General features: G+C 33.5%; 1 protein-coding gene across 1 annotated transcript in view; it reads right to left on the reverse strand.

Moving 5' to 3' along the window:
* The window catches only part of LOC145254765 (endoplasmic reticulum resident protein 44-like), a 121,440-nt gene extending 106,041 nt beyond the window's left edge, over positions 1 to 15,399 (reverse strand). The window contains exon 1 of the mRNA XM_080113529.1: positions 14,897 to 15,399. Coding sequence (XP_079969655.1) covers positions 14,897 to 14,947 — 51 coding nt within the window. The 5' untranslated portion in view covers positions 14,948 to 15,399. The remainder of the gene's footprint in view (positions 1 to 14,896) is intronic.
* Positions 15,400 to 16,408: the final 1,009 nt, after the last annotated feature.

The raw sequence follows: 16,408 nt of genomic DNA on the forward strand, positions 1-16,408 counted from the left end.
ATATAGTTTAAGGTCATATCCAGGACCAGAATCTGTACAGAGTTTCAAACAAAACTATTTAATCCAGAGATGGCTGACAGAACAAGAACAAGCTATGATCAGGTAGAGGTCTTAATTGTATTCTTAGTATCACCCATACCAAGTATTGAACCCTTAACCTCCAGAAGACAGTCACTTAGAACTGATTAGTACTCAGCACTCTTATCCATTGTGTCACGGCTCCATGTGGATGTTTAATCTACCTTTTCCAAGGATATTAGTGAAACTGATACAACAGCTCAACATATCCATGTTGAGCTGTTGTATCAGTTTCACTAATATCTAACAGATAAAATGATGACTGGAAACAAGTCCAAACATTGCATCACTAGTTAGTTGCTGCATCATACAAATACACTAAGATCTTGAAATTTTTAAGCAATGCCTATGTATGAAACTTTTATAAGAAATGGCTATGTAAAGAACCAATCCCACCCTGAACCAAAAAAAACTCTACATTATTGGAAGCAACAGTCGCTGCAGATGTTATCAGTTTGTCTTTACACACACACTGGCTTTTTACCCACGGCGGATTCATCCATTTTTTTTTTTTTTTTTTTTTTTTTTTTTTATAAAAATCTAGCCACCCTCTTCAAGCAGGATTTGTCCAAATTTCCAATGTCCACTTTCAAGGACTTTTCAAAGTTTTTCAAAATCTTCTCTAGACAAAAATTAGTTTTCAAAACAAAATTTGATATATAAACAATGACATAATAAACAAAAAAGTTAACTGACAACAGGAAAAACCATTTTCATAGAAAACAATATACCTGTGGACAATTATATATTCCTTGACCCACTTATATTTGGACAAGAAAGCATGATTAAATGCTACCCCCCCCCCCCATTGTAGATTGGTCTACACTTAGTTTTACTTCTAAATTTTGAATTTCCGGTATTGTGGATACAAGAGTTACATCCCTTTATCATGAAAAAACCCGATGTTATTTGGAAAACATAAGATACTTTTGTGATAAAGGAATGCAACTCTTGTATCCACAATGTAATTTCAGAACAATGTATTTCAATTTTATTTTCAGTATATAAAGAATAGTTTAGTGGTAATTTTATTAAAACTTGAATTAATAGTATTTAGATAAGTCTTTACTGGACATAAAGAATGATCAAGGCATTTTCAAGGTAATAATAGAAATTTTCAAGGTAGAAATCAAAATTCAAGGATTTTTTAAGCTTGGGCAAACCCTGTCACGATTTAAACCTGGTGAGAACCGGTTTGGTCACAGATGACCCAACCATATAGATTTCAAAACAAATTTAAAATAATTAAATACAACATAGATAAAAGTTTTCTTTTAAAAGTGTGCGCGCTGGTAATAAATTTGATTAGAATTCAAGTCCTCTGAAGTGCATGGGCATCCGACAATTTTATTAGTTTTCAATTACTATATTAGAAGACAAGAGAAAGTTTTATTGAAATATAATCTGATTGGGGGGGGGGTAATTATAAACTGCTTTTAACAGGAGTTTTGTTTGTTTGTTTGTTTGTTTTTACATTGCAACTATGTATAATATAAACAAAGAAATAAATAACTGAGCGAAGAAAGGAGGGAGGACAGAAGTTATTCAAGTTTAAATGGCCTATATAGCATTTACAAAAGATTAAAATTGGACTTTTAACGAGTGAAAATAATGCTTTATTCATGGAATAAGGCTGGCAAAGAAGCATGAGGATTAAACAAGTCTTATTCTCAGCTCCTTTAAGGATGAAAATGAATAAAAACAAGTCAGAACAAGTTTAAGAAATTAAAAAATTCACACTTAAAAGATTACAAAAAAATCTTATATAAATGGATTCTGGTTGGAAGGTTGATTTTATTTTTATTTTTTTAAAATACAAAAAATTCAAGTTATGCGGATTATAAATCCTTGTAATCTCAAGTGTATATATATGTGTGGTGACCCCCCCCACCACCACAAAACGGGCCCCAACTCCAATTAGGCCCCATTTCTTAGTGTTCTGTCCGAATGAAATGAAACTTTGGTCATAACTAGTTTATTATATTCAACACATCACATCAAAACACTAGGGTCTTTGGCCTTTTTTTCTCATTTCTACAGCACATGTTATAGATATACTTTGTTTTTTGGTTGTTTTGGTCACCATATATATTTCATTCAAAACACAAGGTTTTGAAAGAATGACCATGCGCAAATTTTTTTTTTAATAAACAAATATTCATCTATTTAAAGATTTAAATTTCAGCTAAAAGCCCTCATCAGGAATTTTTTTTAAAATACATTTTTTTTTTTTTACTCATCATGGTGTCGTTTGGCAGTTTATTTGATGAAGATGGTGATTATGTATTGTCCAGTGGGTGGGCGTCCATTCATGCGCAAATGTGTAGCAACTAGAAGTAATCCACTCTTTAGAATCACAGAGAAAATGAAATTCAAAACATGAGGCGAGAAAGAACGACCACGTGCAACACATTTGCGCATGAATGGGCACTTACCCACTGAACTGGACGATACACAATCACCATCTTCGACAAATAAACTGTGCCAAATGACATAAGTAAGAAAAAAAAAATGTATGGTTTACAAAAAAAAAAAAAAAAAAAAAATTCTTGAGGGGGGCCTTTGTTATAAGCACACACACACACACAGTGCCAAAAGTAGGTGACAGTATAAAACAAAAATTTATTGATGTGTTATAATTGAGATTATCTGTTATTGTTCCATCGAAATAAAATGGTCCACCTATTCTGGTTCACTACATAATCTATAACATAAATCTCACCTGTGTATGTATGTATGTATGTATGTATCGCAAAAACTTTGACAGAGGCGACGGACTTTCACGAGATCAGTATCGTTTTGAAGCTTGACCCTACGGATGACAAATATCGAAAAATTGGCCAAAAACATTAATTCCTTCACCCTCAACTGTGCACTTTTCTACAGAGAGGGGTTGTTGTTTTTTTCGCCGATATTTTCGAAAGTCATCGCCTCTTTTTGATTGTCAAGCCTTAATTTAAACCTACGTCACTTCCAGTTTGGTGATGGGCACAACAGCTAACATGTCACATTTTTCTTTTTCACTTTTTCTTCCTTTGCGGTACGGGTTTGAGCCTGCCTGCCTACTACCACTTTTTTTTTTTGCTCAACATACACCTATAAACACCCAGGCAACGCCAGGCTAGTTATATATATATATATATATATATATATATATATATATATATATATATATATATATATATATATATATATAAGCCTAAAATGCACCACACTTCCAGTCTTGACTTTATCAATTTTCAATCTAAACGCCGATACATGACTTGATAAAAAACAACGGGGAAATTCTTTTAAACTATATACAAAAACTAAAAATGTAAAATCTCTAATGTTGCAATAAAATTCTTGCAAAGACAAAACTTTTCATGTAAAATTACATAAAATGGTCAGCACATTAACCCGTCAGCCATATTGCCTTGAGAATGTGTAATTAGATAAGTACACATACATATTTCTTTGTACAGAATCTCCTAAACTAATAAACAGATCATCATGAACTTTGTAATATGACAACATAGACATATTTTGTAAACTTTACAATTCGGGGGGGGGGGGCACGTGTACATATAAAAAAGGTATTAGTATATACGTTTATATTTTAACGTCCAAAAATTCCTGAACTAATGCGAGTAATGTAGGCTATATTTAGTTTTATGCCAAGGGCAAAAAAGAGAAAACCATTCATGAAAATTTAGATACCCAATTTACGTAGAATTTTAACAATAGTTATTAGTAGGGCTGGGACAACAGCACATTCTTATCATTGCTTTGACACTTGGGTGTGTATCCATTGATATCTCATGCTTTTATATAGAGTGATGCGGTTCTCTGTTTAACTGTCGGATATATACAGAGGAGTCAAAACAAGGAAAAGTATATGATGTTGTCATCGTCCTAGTTATTAGACATCAATATTCCAATTTCAAATTTTTTATTAAATTTGATTTATATTCATTTGCCACCAATTAAGATTGTAAATTTCAATTTCTACTTGAGACCTAAACTTTAGACATTTTCTAGAATCCAAATCATGTAAGGATTTTGATCAAAATTGAAATAAAAATTCTAGACACAAAGGTTTAGGTAGCATCATATCTTGAATTTTTGTAGGGGAACAAACACGTTCTGTTGGGGAAATTAATTTTACTAGTCCTGAGACGGATATTTCTGTCTACCTACCATTCATTTGTTTTTTATAACATCAGACACTAGAGAAAACACAACCCTAGCGAAACTTAAAGAAAAAAAGTATATTTATGAATAACTCATTTTAGAAAACTAAAAATTCATTTTTAAAAACACTTTATTTGGGTTTCTAAATCTATATAGATAGAAAAGTGAAAATGTTTACCAAATAACTGTCAATTTTCAGTCTAGAGACTCGAGATAAGGGGTATTGAGATTTGGGAAAATCTTTAATCGGTTTTCAGACAAATTTGGCTGTCAACGATTTGACCTTTGAAAACTTTACCAAACTCCTTCGCCAATTTTGGGTTTAAATACTTGAAATTTTAAATGTAGGTTAGTTGGACATGAATCAAACTTTTTAATTTGATTTGAGCCCAAAACAATAAGTGTTAAGGGATCAAAACTGAGGTTAAAGTTTTAAAAAATCTGACCTCTGCAGTCTACCAAATTACTCTGTCAATTTCTGGTCTAAACATTTGAAATTTTACATAAAGGGTATTCAGAGATAGGGCAAGCTTTTTGATTGGTTTAGGTTGAAAATTTGAGCTGCCAAGTGGTCAAAGTTAAGATTTGGCCTTTGCAGTGTCTAGCAAACTACTCAGCCAATTTTGGGTTTAAACATTTGACATTGATGCATAATGAGTATTCCGACATGCGGCAAGCATTTTAAACAGTTTTTGGGACAAAAATTTGGCTGCCAAAAGGTCCAAGTTGAAAGATTATACCAAATTTCTCTGCCAATTTTGGGTTTAAACGCTTGAAATTTTAGATGTAGGTAACTTGACATGAGTAAAACTATTTGGATTCGAGACCAAAATAAGTGTTAAGGGGTCAAAATTGGGGTCAAAGTAAAAAAAAAAAAAAAAAAAAAAAAAAAAAAATTTAACTGCGGTCTCTACGAAATTACTTGTACAATTTTTGGTCTAAATTGTTGAAATCTTTCATAAAGTGTATTCATACATAGGGCAAGTTATGAACAGTACATAGGGCCTGAGAAAGGCCGGGCTGAACTGCTAATTTTTTAACATTCATATTACACAATATGCCAAGAAAGGCAATACATTTCAATTTTTCCGTTTTTTAGAGCAAAATCTATTATTCATAATTGATATTATACAACAATAGTGATTAGCTATGAGAAAGCGATGGTTTCAAGTTAATTTGATTCAAGAGCGAGAATATACATGTCAACTCACCAGTTGATGGAAAGACTGTAGTATATAATTGTGAAAATAGAAACTAAAATCATAGAAAATGGAGTATTTAGATACAATGTAAGAGTAACATTAAAAAGGGCTCAATATACAAATGTATAGAGCAAAATATGAACAAAAAGCATAAGTTTAAAACAATATCTGCATAATAAATCTGGCGATATGTCTCATGAAACCGCAGTAATTAGAATTGTTTTTATTTACATTGCTATATCAAATTCTGAAACTAAAAATAGGTCCAATCTAAGAACTACCACTTATAATACGTTACATATGCTATATAATACGTTACATATGCTATATAATACGTTACATATGCTATATAATACGTTACATATGCTATATAATACGTTACATATGCTATATAATACGTTACATATGCTATATAATACGTTACATATGCTATATAATACGTTACATATGCTATATAATACGTATAGGGTTTGACTTTTAAAAGTTTTTTTTAAGACAGTAGGATCAACGTTTATTTTTAAATTAAACTTTAAATCAAATATTATTAAAGCAAAGCTAAGCTTTAATGCAATATAGTGATCTCGACTATGCTGGCATATTGAGAGAAAGCTACACTGACATCCAATCGGCCATTGACAAGATGTAATCTTATGCTTCAAAGATTGGCATGAAGATAAACTAATAATACAAAGTTAGTGATGGCAAATCTCCTTCCAAACAAAAAACTTGTCCTTGACACAAAAACCTTAATGCCAATTCATTCAAATACCTTAGCTCCTACATCACCGCAACAGACCTAAGAGAGGAAGACCTCAACTGCAATGTTCAGACAGTCTTCTATCAACTTCAACCACAGTTCTAGTTTCCAAAAGAAATCAAGCTGCACACCAAAGTCAGAATATACCAAACCCTCGTTTGCACCATCTCCTTTATGGCTATGAAACTTGGCTTATACAAACAAGTAACCTCTGCAAACTGGACGTATGTTCGACCCTCACTGCCTACCTCACATCCTGTGTCCCCTGGCGACAGTATCTTCAGTAGTACAGTTCATGCTTGAAAGATGCCTTTGTTGGTTTGGCCACACCCTTCAAGGACACCTAGGTGACTTCATCTGTGAAATCATTGACCCAGCATCACCAAGTTGAAAGAAACGTTGCAGTAACCAATTCAAAACCTGGCTCAGGTTTAAAGTTCATTTTACATGCTAACAAATGTTGGATGGCTTTTAGGAATTGATTTCCAAATTGATATATGGCTTTCCCTCTCATTCTCAAATCTATTCTTATCACTCCCATGTTTTGCTTGGTCTTTGTTACTTTAACTGTTCTACATCTAACCAAAAAACTGTCATTCTTCTAACGTGATCATTTCATTCGAGTCTTGTTATGCACACATCTCCCGATACTGTCCAAATTTCATCATCCTTCGAGGTCAGATTTATGCCTGTTCTTAAGCCAAACATTACATATATCATTTTGCTTATTGCAACACACATCCCTTAACTCACCAATCAGGTTTCACTTCCATACATCACATAGAACATATTATAAACTACAGGGAAACAACCATGCAGTAATGTGTTCCATGGAAAATCTTTGCAAATAACTTCATGGAAATTCCAAAGTTTTTCTCAATTGAAATAGAAATACAAGTACTTGATTTGAATGTCTTGCAAAGATTGGAGTTCAGTCGAGCACCTTCCATAGAAATAACAAGAGAAATATTAGCAAAGTGCCTACACTAAAAAAGAAAAAGGGGATAGAAAGAACAAATGATCACGCACCCCATTAGATTGCAATTATTTTATCCTTGATCCAAAGTGAACCCCCTTTTCCAAAAACTGGATGTCGCTGCATTAAATACCTTGTTACTAACTTTGCCCTTGTGGGGAGGCAATTAAATGGGGACAAGTGGCATTTTTATGTGTTGGTAACAGATGTTCAGAATTACTTGCTAGATGTTTATTTTTTAATCAGATAAGATTTTTTTCTTTTGAAAGGTGTGGAGAGAGAGAGAGAGGGGGGGTCCTTTCTCAATACAACTTTTTTTTCATTTTTTCTTTTGGTGAGCATCGAAAGTAACAGTTCAGATATTAAACATATCACAATAATCCTAGAACGATAGAGAAATTACATCTTTGTTGAAATCTCAAAAAAAATTTAATAAAATTCTAGAGAAATTGTTGAATGTGTGTTGAATACACTGTAACTTATGCTTGAATCTTGTGTTACAGCCCAAACCTCTCGGACCCCCACGCCATCTAGCACTGTCGGAAAGGAACAAACAAAAATAAATCTAGCACAACTTTTTTAACAAGTCAATTATTACCGTTTTTTTTTCTTTTCCCCATCTCAACACTACCTTAAAAATCTCTCTTGCCACATGTCTATCACACACTGGATGTTTTTCTTTCTGCTCCACTACACAGTCGTAGACAGCCACTTCTTTACACGTTCATCTTTTGCAACCTTACTTTTTCTTCTGCCGACCATGTGGTGTCCTTTTTATCCTTTTCTCTGCAAGCTTGCGCACACTTCCTAATTTGCATATGTGCTTTTTTTTTTTCCGGCTGCTGCTGCTAATATCTTATAGCTCCTGATATTTTCTCCCATGTGCTCCTCCGTGCTGTTACACGGATAAAATTTCCAGAAATCAGGAATTCCTGATCCGTTTTTGTCATTTCAGTATATCTTAACTTGGCTGCAGTTATTTCACTCTTTATGATTTCTAGCTTCTATATATTTTTTTGCTTATTCGTCTCAAACTTATGACAGCTGTATTGGGTAAACATTGTTTTTGTACAATGGCAGTTACACAGGTTAAACTGGAAATGCTGTATTATTTCTGTATGCAAACATGTGCTTTAATGCCTCCTTTGATTCATTCAGTTGCCTCATTTGCACACTGCTCACCAAAAATAATTTTTTTTTTTTAACAGGAGTCACCACTTATCAAGGCCCGGAGGCCATTCGATAAGGGTTAATGAGTGTACAGTAGTCAACGGGACAATATCGGGTGCTAGTGCACTTATTGATCAGCGCTATTTTTTAAATAGCATTTTCAAGTTTAAAGTTCTGTTTTTATTAAATTTTAAGGTTAAAGTACAGATTAGGTATAAAAAAATCCTCCCTATGTTAAGAATGGCTTTCTAAAGTTATTTCAGCACGGATCATTAAGTGCACTAGTGCTCAATATTGTAGTAATCGTTAGTGAAAATTTAGTAAATTGGATTATTTAAGGAGACGGCTCATCAAGAACTTGTTCGCGTTGGACTTGAAGACAACCATATTGTAGTCAGTTGGAAAGCAGGAAAATGAAAAAGAGTTCCACATGGAATCTACGTTTAGGTTTAGGCAAAGATAGAGTGGGGGAAATTATTGATAGTGGTTTCAGCTAGATGAGTATTTTTTGTGAAAGTCAGGTAAGGATAAGGCATGGATCAAGCTCAGACAATGAGTTTGCTGTAATGTGGTCTCTAGTATATTTCCAATCAGCCTTTTTAAAATATTTACTCGTTTTGAGCAACGAGTCTTTAGATTGGGGTGAAAGTTAAGGGTGATATCCATCAAGATATCAGCGTTCCCGAGTGGGCTATGAGCATTCATTACATAAACCTCTGGTAGTGTAATCATGAATAGATCAAGAAGCTATGTTTTCCGATTTTCATCATCTGGAAGCGGGTCTGTGAAGTTACTTATCTCTCTCCCATGGTGGGATGATGTGACAGAAGGGTTGGAAAGTAGGATTTGAAAAGCCAGTGCCCTAGAGGAAAAGCATTCTGGCCAACAAAAATGCCTGGGTAGCCCCATCAGCATTTTGATAAGAAGTACCTCAGATGATTAGCAATGAACTAGCTTCTAAAAATGACAAAGCAAAGCCCGAGAATGTGGGCCTCCTAGAACTGCACAGGACTACCATAATTCCACAGCCAATAGAGAAAAGACTATTTTGATAATAGCCTAAATCGTTGGTTTTGGTGTCGAAGGAACAATTTGTGTAGCTTGAGAAACAAACTACTATGGTGGACATTAATAAACCAAATAAGTGTATTTTGGTAATAGCATTTAAGAGTGTTCAATCTATACTGTGAGAAACTTGAGCAAAGTTTATTTATGGACTTCACTTGCTTGTACATATCTTCGGACAAGAAACGAGGATTCATTTTTGCACTTTACACTGACTACATCACATGATCTAACACTCCAGAGCAGGAATTTGGTACCAATCAAATACACTAGCACCCCAGAGTTTGTTTTTTTTTTTATGTTTTTTTCTGTCATTGTTTTTTTTTTAGAGTTCAATAGAAAATCGATTAATAGCAAATTTAAAATATGCAAGGTGAAAAATGCATACACAAACAGCATTTATGCAGAATATGGACCACGCTGAAATAGCATTTAGAAACCCATTCTTAACATGAGCAGGGTTTGGTCTTTTAACTATTATGTACTTTCACCTAACAATTTAAAAGATACTTTAACAATTGAATTTAACTTGAACATGCTATCTAATAAAAAAAAAAAAAAAAATAGCACAGTCTATATTCTGCATAAATATCAAAACGACTTCCTAGTAATTTTTCTTTTTCTGACAAAAAAAAAAAAAAAAGTTTGTACCTCCAGTCATTTATATCTGATGTTACTTCGGAGCACAGATAATAAAATAGAAAAATTTTAAACTAACATTTTCCTACAAATTTAATTCTTACCACCACCCTCTAGCAACTGGTTCAATATAATTGAAAGAAAAAGTACTCTGCAACTAACCTAGTTTCAGCGTTTCTGAAGCACCTACCAGTGAGGATAAAAAATTCCTGCACCTTCCCAATTTTTAGAAAACCAGGAGAATGCCTGACTCCTGCAGTAAACGGTATTTGTTTAAAAAAAGGGTACTTCTGCACTTATGTTACCGTGCTAAAATATTAGAAAGTTATTAAACATGGAGAGGGAGTTTTGTAACTAATCTGTACTTTCACCTAACAATGAAACAAAAAAAAAAAAAAAAAAAAGATACAGTAAAAACCGAATTTAACTTGAAAATGCAATTTAAAAAAAAAAAAAAAAAAAAAAAAAAATGTTTGGACCTGAAAGTACTTCCTTTAAACTCCTCAGCCTAACGTTTACAGGGAACATGAACTGGAATAAATACATTGAGAGCATTGCCAAGAATGCTGCAAAGAAGGTGGGCTCTCTACCGTGCTAGAAAACTACTTATACCTGAAAGTATCCTGTACCTCCATAAGGCCATCATTCGCCCATGTATGGAGTACTGTTGTCACATTTGGACTGGTGCATCTACTACTTGTCTTACTTCTTGACAAGGTTCAAAAGAGTCGCCAACCTGTCATCTAGGCTTCAGCCTCCGTCCCATAGATGAAATGTTGCATCCCTCTGCCTGTTCTACAAGTACTTTAATGGTGAATGCTCTGACGAACTACAAGCACTTGTACCCCCTCGACGTGAACACCAAACAGCTAAATCCCACCCCTTTACAGTAGAGATCCATAGGAGGAAGAAAGCCTTCTACTCGAATAGTTTCTTCACCAGAACTGCTAAACTTTAGAACTCACTTCCAGATTCTGCTTTCCCAACTGTACTGACATGCAGAAGTTCAAGAGTAATGTGAACAGACATCTTGCCACTCATCTCCCTTCATAATACCCCTGCAACGTATGTCCCCTATAGTAGCCCCTTACTTTATAAAGTGGAACTGTGCCTTGTTTGGAGTAAAATTGAATAAAAAAAAAATAAAAAATAAAAAAAATGCAATTTGATTTTTGGGGCAGACCTGGAGAATCTGGCCCCCATTTTCTACATATATAAGTGAACATGTCTCTGCGTGTGTACATTTCCCTACGCAATAACTGTCAATTTTAAGTCTACAGACTCAAAATTTGATATACTGGGATTTGGGAAAATCTTTGATCGGTTTTTGGCCAGAAATTTGGCTGCTAAGGGGTCAAAGTTCAACAATTTGACCTTTGAGAACTCTACCAAACCGACAATTTTGGCTCTAAACACTTGAAATTTTAGATATAGGTTCCTTGAACATGGATCTAACTTAACTTGATTTGAGCCCAAAACAATAACTGTTGGAGAGGGATCATAATAGGGGGTGAAAGTTTAAAAAAAATTGACTGTTTTTTTCTTTTTTGCTCAACATATACCTCCAAACACCCGGGCAACGCCAGGCTGAAATGCTAGTATATCTATAAAAATGAAAATGTGTGTACATTTCCCTACCAAATAACTGCCAATTTTCGGTCTACAGATTCGAAATTTGACATACGGGGTACTGAGATTTGGGAAAATCTTTTTGATCGGTCAGAAATTTGGCTGTAAAGGAGTCAAAGTTCAATGATTTAACCTTTGAGAACTCTCCCAAACTCTGCCAATTTCGGGTCTAAACACTTGAAATTTTAGATATAGGTTCTTTGGACATGGACCAAACTTTATAATTTTATTTGAGCCCAAAACAAATGTTAAGGGGTCAAAACAATTGACCTCTGCGGTCAATACCAAATTACTCAGACAATATTTGAAATTTTACATAAAGTATATTCAGACACACGGCAAGCTTTTTAATCTTTTGTTTTTGCTCAAAATTTGGCTAAGGGGTCAAAGTTCAAAAGATTTTACCCTTGCGGTCTGTAGTAAACTGTTCAGCCAATTTTGGGTCTAAACATTTGAAACTTTACATAAATGGTAAATCAGTTTTTGTGCGAAAATTTCGCTGCCAAGAGGTCTAAACACTTGAAATTTTAGATGTAGGTTACTTGGACACGAGTCAAACATTTTAATTTGAGCCCAAAACAAATGTTAAGGTCAAAAAAAAAAAAAAAAAAAAAAAAAAAAAAGACGTCTGCGGTCTCTACCAACCTTTCTCTTTGGTAGTTAAGGAAGCCTATTATATAGAAAGGTATTACCGTACATATTCACACTTTAATATATACATATGCACATATTATGAACAGTACATAGGGCCCGAGAAAAGCCGGGTGGAACTGCTAGTATATATATATATATATATTTCTCCTTTTTCAATTTTTAGTTGATTTTATCGAATGGACACTAGTCTACCGGGATATCAAAAATGAAAAATATTTAAATATTTGCAGGGGGTGTCTGTTTCGGTACTTGGACAGTTTCATGAAGATATTAAAAAATGAAAAAAAAAGTTTAAATTGTACGTATCTGTTATGGAATGAAGTTCCCCGAAAAAATTCGATGAAATTAAGTTGTTTTTTTTGGGTTTTTTTTTTTTTTACAGCGGAAAAAAAATTAGGATACCACGCAAAAGGTTCGATTTTTTGGGAAGAAAAGCTAGTATTAAAAGATTGGGGGGGGTCGGCGCTTTAGATTGAGTTATCTCCCCGTTGCGTGTTCAAAAAGTTCAGAAATGCGCTGTCATAAAAACGTGTTTTTCCGCTAAAAATAAAAAGCTATTCGATCAAATTAAGTGAAAAAAATTTTTCGGAGCAGTCCAAAACGGATACGTACAACACTACAACAGAACCTTTTTTCGATATTTTCATTTTTTAATGTCTTGAATAAACTGTACAAGTGACTGCTGCCCGCCTCTCAGTTTCTAATGCAACGTTCTAGTAAATCGATCACCCATCTTTGGAACCAATCGATGTTTTTAAGCTAATTTTGTTTTCATTTTATTATCTGATCAAATTGTGTCCATTCTATAATAGGTCACTGGGTGTGGGAGAGGGGACAGAGCGGAAGCAATATTCTTCAGGTCCGCCGATTATTTTTTTATTTTTATTTTTTTTTGTTAACTAAAACAGGAAGTCTTAAATAACCAAATTTGACCGGTCACCGTTTAGTGGAGCGTTCTTTTAGTTTGCCCCCCCCCCTTTTTTAATTCTAAAATAGTCAGGGTCAAACTAAATCCAAGGCTGTAAGGTTTGTCACTCGGTGTGCTAGGAGTCTTAGCCGGTCGGGCAGTCGGGCACGGGCACACCCACACATAAACGAAATACGACTTTTAAGGGAAGACAATGCCCATTTGGGAGAAATAAATATGTTAAGGATGTTGATATTGTCTCCTCACCAGAGCAAAGACAATATCGATATATAATACGGGGCAGCTCCATTAAAAAAAAAAAAATTTTTTAAAGGGGGGGGGGGACAGCGTGGACTGAGACAAGAATTGACTCGGTCTAGATGACAAAAAAAGACTAGAAGAAAAGCATCAGAACAGATACTACACTTTGTTCCTAACCAAACGTGCACAAAAAGATGTTTAATTCTTGAAATGTGTAAAAAATAGTTTTTACTAAAAACTATTTTCCATTTTCCGTGAAATCTGAAAACTAAAAAGAACAAATGTTTCAAATCAATTTGGCCGAAATGATGAGGTGTCAACATTTGATTGCATTAAATAAGACTTCAGGGCATGTATAGATCAGGTCCAATGGCGGTTAATTAATACCGTCCCTGTTGAATCCGGCAGCGAGTTAGGACACCACCAAAAAAATGAAAACAAGGCTCAAGAAGAAAAAAAAAAAAAAACACAGCCCCCCCCCCTTTTTTTTTTTAAGTTTTGACGGCTCACCAACTAATTTTTTTTCTTTTTAACTATTATTACAAGGTTTGTTATATTGAAGTTTTCAGCTTCCAGACGGCTACCATCGAAGCAACACGATTTGAACCAAATAATTTTATTAAAATTTGGTTCAGTTAATTTAATGGCCAAATTACACCTAATTATTAATTGAACCAAATTATACAAGCTGCTGCAGTAGTTTTATTTGGCCAAGATCAAAGTGTAGTATCTATTCTTCAGATGCAGCAGCACTTCCATTTCTAGTTTTCTTTCAGTGGAGGATAAATTCTTAACGACTGAGACAATTTTTATTTTTGTACCTTTTCTCCACGTTAAAAAACGACCCTGGTGTTTAACTCTGTCCCGTGGAAAGGAATTGTAAATAGGTACAATAATTTTGTTAAGATAATGTTGCTTTAATGGCAGCCCTGTCAAAGCTGAAAACTTCAATATAACCAGAAGCTGACAGACTTATTTTCAAAGAAACAGAAATGCATTCTGGTGAATTTTATTTCGAAATTGTTTTCCTTTTTTATAGGACTTTCAACAAGTTCGTTTTAGAATTTTACTCTTGCATTTTTATAAATTTCGATTAATAGTAAATAAAACGTGAAGGTGTCTAATTTGAGAAAATTAAGTAAACAAAATAAAAAATAAAAAAGTTTAGTCATAAATTGTAGATAAATTTTTTTTTTAATTTTCTTAAAAATGTTTTTTAAAATAAAAATCCATCTTGTCAGAAAATAGGATTTTTAGTTTGTTTGGACATTTTTCGAGTATTTAACAACAATGGCATTAAAAAGCAATATACAGACATTTTTTTTTCTTTTAATGAGAAAATATAGACATATGCAACTATGAAAGTTTTTTGTTTTAATACTTACCATTGACAATAAGGTTGCTAATGTGAAAATAGGTGTAAGTCGTCTCTCCATGATGTAGAATCGTGTTTTTCACCTCCCTCCCTTGTGTTGAAATTATTTGCAATCCAAAAAATTCGCCGGCTAGATTATTGCATAAAAAATCAAGAAGGATAGAGGGTTAAATAAATACCCTACTGGGAAGAGAAACAATTAAATGTTGCCGAACAAGACTACTAGTCTGCCTCAGAAGATAATAGTTCGAGCTTTACGACAAAACAATTTTCCTTCTCTTAAGTGGGAATTTAGCGGATGATGATGATGATGAAGCTATAAACGGAAGTCTAATCCCGCACAAAACAGACTTTTCTCAACCCTTAAAAAATAATGTTTTATGACTAAAATTTAAATCTTGTCCAATAAAAATGCGCACGAGAAAGTTAATGTTATTATTATATATTTATTAAATATCTTTTGAGAGTATGAAGTACACAAATGATGATGATGATGATGATGATGATGATGATGATGATGATGATGCAAACGGAAGTGTAATCCGGTATACAACAATTCTTAAAATGCATAGAAAAATTAAATTTTGAATTTTTTCTTTTTTTTTTTCTTTTATAATCAAATTAAAAAAATTTTTTCCAACAACAAAAAACTCTCGCAATAAATTCAATGTTATTATTTTTTATTGACAAGATTAAAAAATGTGTTATTTACCGCCGCTGAGAATCACGTTGAAATTGAAAACAAGTGTTGGCGTGTAATCTCGTTTGTATGAGAATGTGTCGGCGTTTTTTTCTTTGTTTTGTTTTTTTTTAAATTACAATATTTGCTATTTTTGTATGGAAAATATTTGTTTTATTGTTAAACAATGTTTTGAATTTTTACATTAGGTCCACCTCTACAATTTTCTTTAAAATGACGACCTTTAAAAGTTTTCGACTATACTGAATAAGAAAATCTCATTTAAATATTGCACAGACAAGTAGTTTTCGAGATATAAAGACCTGTATTAGGCCCTGTAATTCACTGGCTACCATGTTTGTACGCGCGTGCGATAAACAAATCTACTTCTCTGCAAACAAATATGGCGCTTCTGCACTATTGGGGCGAAATTTCGGAAATCGACGTAAAACTGAATTTGACATGAAAACAGTGGTATCTACGTATTCCTCGTAAAAATTGTAGCCAATAAGATACAAAATTATTAAAGAAAATAAAAAAAATAGGATTTGATGAAAACGATCGTCAGATACAGGAGAGTTCAAAGGGGGGTAATTTTCCGTTTAGATTTAAACAAGATGGCGGCAATTTTTCATTTGCTAACACGGTTAATGTTGTTTTCTTTAATAATTCAGTCATATTCAGGTAATTTCGAATGCATAATTTGGAAGCTACCATTGTAGCTTATTAGAATTGACAAAAAAAAAAGTTGAAACCGTTGTTTATCTGAAAATTCCGTTTATCGACTACAAAATCTCGTTCCAATTTTGTAGAAGCGCCACAAATATACTTCCCTGCGACCGA

Source organism: Euprymna scolopes, chromosome 30 (genome assembly GCF_053919585.1).
Source record: "Euprymna scolopes isolate OS-2025 chromosome 30, ASM5391958v1, whole genome shotgun sequence".
Taxonomy (NCBI): domain Eukaryota; kingdom Metazoa; phylum Mollusca; class Cephalopoda; order Sepiida; family Sepiolidae; genus Euprymna; species Euprymna scolopes.